The following is a 3,855-nucleotide window of genomic DNA, read 5'->3' as shown; positions in this document are numbered from 1 at the left end:
AAAATAAATTTAAAAATTAGATAAATAATTTCAAAATAAATTAAAATTTTAGATAAATGAATTAAAAAATTATAATTTTATTTAATAGTAACAAATTTAGTAATTTAAAAATAAATTAAATAATTAGATAAATAATTTAACAGTTAGATAAATAATTTCAAAATAAATTACAAAATTTTAATTTAATTTAATATTAACAAATTTAGTAATTAAAAAATTAGATAAATAATTTCAAAATAAATTAAAATTTTAGATAAATGAATTAAAAAATTATATTTTTATTTAATAGTAACAAATTTAGTAATTTAAAAATAAATTAAATAATCAGATAAATAATTTAACAGTTAGATAAATAATTTCAAAATAAATTACAAAATTTTAATTTAATTTAATTTACAGAAATTGACTGATCAAGTTAATTTCTTAACTCAATATTTTGTACCTTCATTTCGTCCACCAAACGTTCAGATGCCGCATGTGCCTGATAGTGACAATACTTCTAGGGCTTCGTCTTCTCAACCTCCAACTCCAACTCATCCTTCTATGTACGGGGCAGTGCCGTCTTATCATATGGTACCTCCATATATGTACAGAACAACACCTTATCCGTGTCCGATTCCACCGTCCTCCCAGCCATCGTATCCCTACATGTATGGAGCTGGATCGTCCACATTACCTCCCCAATATCCTTGGCCGATGCCGCCACCGCAGCAATCACAACCACCGCAACAACCACAACAAGAAGACAATAGGGAGGAGGACGAGGCAACTGACTTAGGAGACGAAGTTTATATTTTTATTAATTATTGTTTAATTTTATGAATATTTGTTATGTTAATGTATTATGAATATTTACAATTGTTATTTTAATATATTAATTTGAATATTTAATATAATATTTTTATTTTTAATTAATTAAATTTTAAATAAATATTTCGATAAATAATTATTTAAAATTTTATTTAATTAATTTTATTATTTTTTTTATAAATAGAGTAGTATTAGGGGCGACAATGTCGCCCCTGGTAATATGCTACGTGTACAATTTGGGGCGACAGAATATAGTATTAGGGGCGACTTGTCGCCCCTAATAATATTTAATTAATTAATTTTATTATTTTTTTTATAAATAAAGTAGTATTAGGGGCGACATTGTCGCCCCTGATAATATGCCACGTGCACTATTTGGGGCGACATAGTAAACTATTAGGGGCGACACCTAATAATATACCACGTGTAAACATCTGGGGCGACATATTATAGTATTAGGGGCGACGTGTCGCCCCGAATACTTAATTATTAGGGGCGACTAATTGAGTATTTGGGGCGACATATCGAAAAAATAATTCAAATTTTTCAAATTTTTTAGGCGAAATTTCAACTTTTAGGGGCGACCCTATAGTCGCCCCTAATGTACATTTTAGGGACATTTTTCTACGGGCGACTAATCAGGGGCGACTTTTTGGGTTATTAGGGGCGACATGCGTCGCCCCTAAAAGTCATTTTTGTTGTAGTGTTGAAACTTCTAAAAAAATCAAAAATACCCTTTAATTGTTTAATTCTTCTTAAATTTTTCAGATTTTTCATTTTGGAAAAATGTTTAATTGTTTATTTTTAGGAAAATTAAAACATTGATTTTTTTTTGAAGAGTAAGTAGTAAAACTGAAATGAAAGGAAAAATTGATGCCTTAAATTTGAAAAAGTAAAAAGGTCAACCGTAAAAAAGTTATTTTTTTTATAATAATAAAAAAAATTTAAAAATCCGAAAGAAGGAAAAAAAAAAGTAAAAAGAAGGAAAAGAGAAGGAAAATGTTATGGAAGACATTGAGGAAGAGGTGAACTATTGGACCTCGTCAGTAGTTTGTTATGTGTTGGGGACCAATCCTCCTTTGCTTGTTTTCGAAGGGTTTTGCAGGAGGATGTGGAAGAATTTGGGGATAGATAAGATGGCAATTATTGGTCATGGCATTTTCATTGTGCGATTTGTTACAGTAGAGCAGAGGAATCAAGTATTAAACAATGGAATTCTTTTCTTTGATAAAAAGCCACTTGTTATGAAATCTTGGAGTGCACAGGAGGATTTTAGGAAGGAGAGCTTTCAGAAAGTGCCCATTTGGGTGCAGTTATCGAATTTAGATCTTAAATACTGGGGAGAGAGATCTTTGTATAAGATTGTTTCTCAGATTGGAAAACCTTTACAAATTGATCCAATTACAAAGGCCAAGGAGAAACTCAATTTTGCAAGGGTTGTGATAGAAGTTTCAGTAGATCAAGATTTCCCTCATTTAATTAGTTTTGTAAATGAGCAAGATAAGCAAATGGATGTGATAGTTCAGTATGAATGGAAGCCAAGTTTGTGTTCGGTTTGTAAAGGTTTGGGTCATGAAGACATTCAATGTCAAAAGCAGCAAGGTAAACAGGTCTGGGTTCCAAAAAATACAGGAGTAGATCCTACAAAAAAGGCAAAGGCTGAGATTGATAAAGATGGATTTCAACTTGTTATTGGGAAAGGTAAAAAAAATGATGGTGAGATGACCAAAGAAAGGTCAGGAGTGCGATTATTAGAGGTAACCAAGTTTTCTTTTCAGGTGCTTGGAGAGGCTAGTAGTGGGGTTTCTAGAGATGAGCAGGATCGAGCTATAACTGAAGGAGGGGGAGCACCTCTTGTGGAATATGGATAAAGTTCTTACTTGGAATGTGAGAGGTTTGAATCAAACTAATAAGCAAATAGAAGTCAAGAAGATCATCACTAATAAAAAGATTAGTTTGGTTGGCCTCTTGGAGACGAGGGTTAAAGCTAAGAAAATGGGAGCTTTATTCCTTAGGATGTTTAGGGATTGATGTTTTACATCTAATAGTGCTTGGCACAATAATGGTAGGATTATAGTTGCTTGGGATCCAGCTATTTTTTCTGTGGACATCCAGTTTTGTTCAAGTCAATGTATTCGTTGTTGGGTTGAGCCAAGGAATGGTTTGCAGTCTTTTTACTGTACTTTTGTTTACACTTTTAATGAATAGGTTAGGAGAGCCGATCTTTGGGAAGATTTACGGTGCTTGAGATCTATGAGTCCTTGGGTTTTACTAGGGGATTTCAATGCGACTATAAATATTGAGGAGAGGGTTGGTGTAAAGGTTAGGACTCTTCATTCTGAGGCTTTTCGAGAGTGTATGATAGATTGTGAGTTGGAGGATGTTCATTACAATGGTTGTTTTCATACTTGGAGTAACAACCAGGATCCTCCTGATAGGATAGTTGCAAAATTGGATAGAGTTTTGGGGAATAGTACTTAGATGGAGGTTTTTGAGAAGGCTACGGTATGTTTTTTACCTAAAGGCACATTTGATCATTCTCCTTCAATTTTATCTCTCAGTATTCCAATAGTTTTGGGGTGTAAACCCTTCAAATATTTTAATATGTTGCAGCGTTTTCAGTGTATAATGATATAGTCACTGACGCTTAGAGTGGTAATGTTCAAGGGGTTCCTATGTTCAAAGTGATTACTAAACTAAAGAGGGTAAAGATAGCTTTAAAGCAAATGAATAAAATTCATGTGGGGGATGTTATCTCCTTGTATAGTTTTTCTAATTATGAGTTAGAAAGGGTCCAGCAGGCAGTGCATATAGAACCTCAGAATCCTCATTTAGTTGATGAAGAAAGGAGAGTTAGGAATGATCATGAGAGGATTAAAGGGATTTATATGGAGTTTCTGAAGCAGAAATCTAGAATGTTGTGGTTACAACAGGGTGATGCAAACACGCATTTGTTTCATAGGAGTCTTAAGGCTAGAAGGAAGCAAAATTCTGTTATGGCAATTCGTGATGGCTCAGGGGTTTGGCAGGATACAGCTGAAGGTG

General features: G+C 33.1%; 1 protein-coding gene across 1 annotated transcript; it reads left to right on the top strand.

The window, feature by feature from the left end:
* The first annotated feature begins 1,814 nt into the window (after positions 1-1,814).
* Positions 1,815-3,291, top strand: LOC133825776 (uncharacterized). The gene is made up of 2 exons (XM_062258678.1): positions 1,815-2,666; positions 3,019-3,291. The coding sequence occupies exons 1-2, from the start codon at positions 1,815-1,817 to the stop codon at positions 3,289-3,291; spliced, it is 1,125 nt and encodes a 374-aa protein (XP_062114662.1).
* Positions 3,292-3,855: the final 564 nt, after the last annotated feature.

The sequence above is a fragment of the Humulus lupulus genome, chromosome 3 (assembly GCF_963169125.1).
Source record: "Humulus lupulus chromosome 3, drHumLupu1.1, whole genome shotgun sequence".
NCBI lineage: Eukaryota > Viridiplantae > Streptophyta > Magnoliopsida > Rosales > Cannabaceae > Humulus > Humulus lupulus.
The sequence above is the reverse complement of the archived record's forward strand: the minus strand, read 5'-3'. Positions and strand labels throughout refer to the sequence as shown.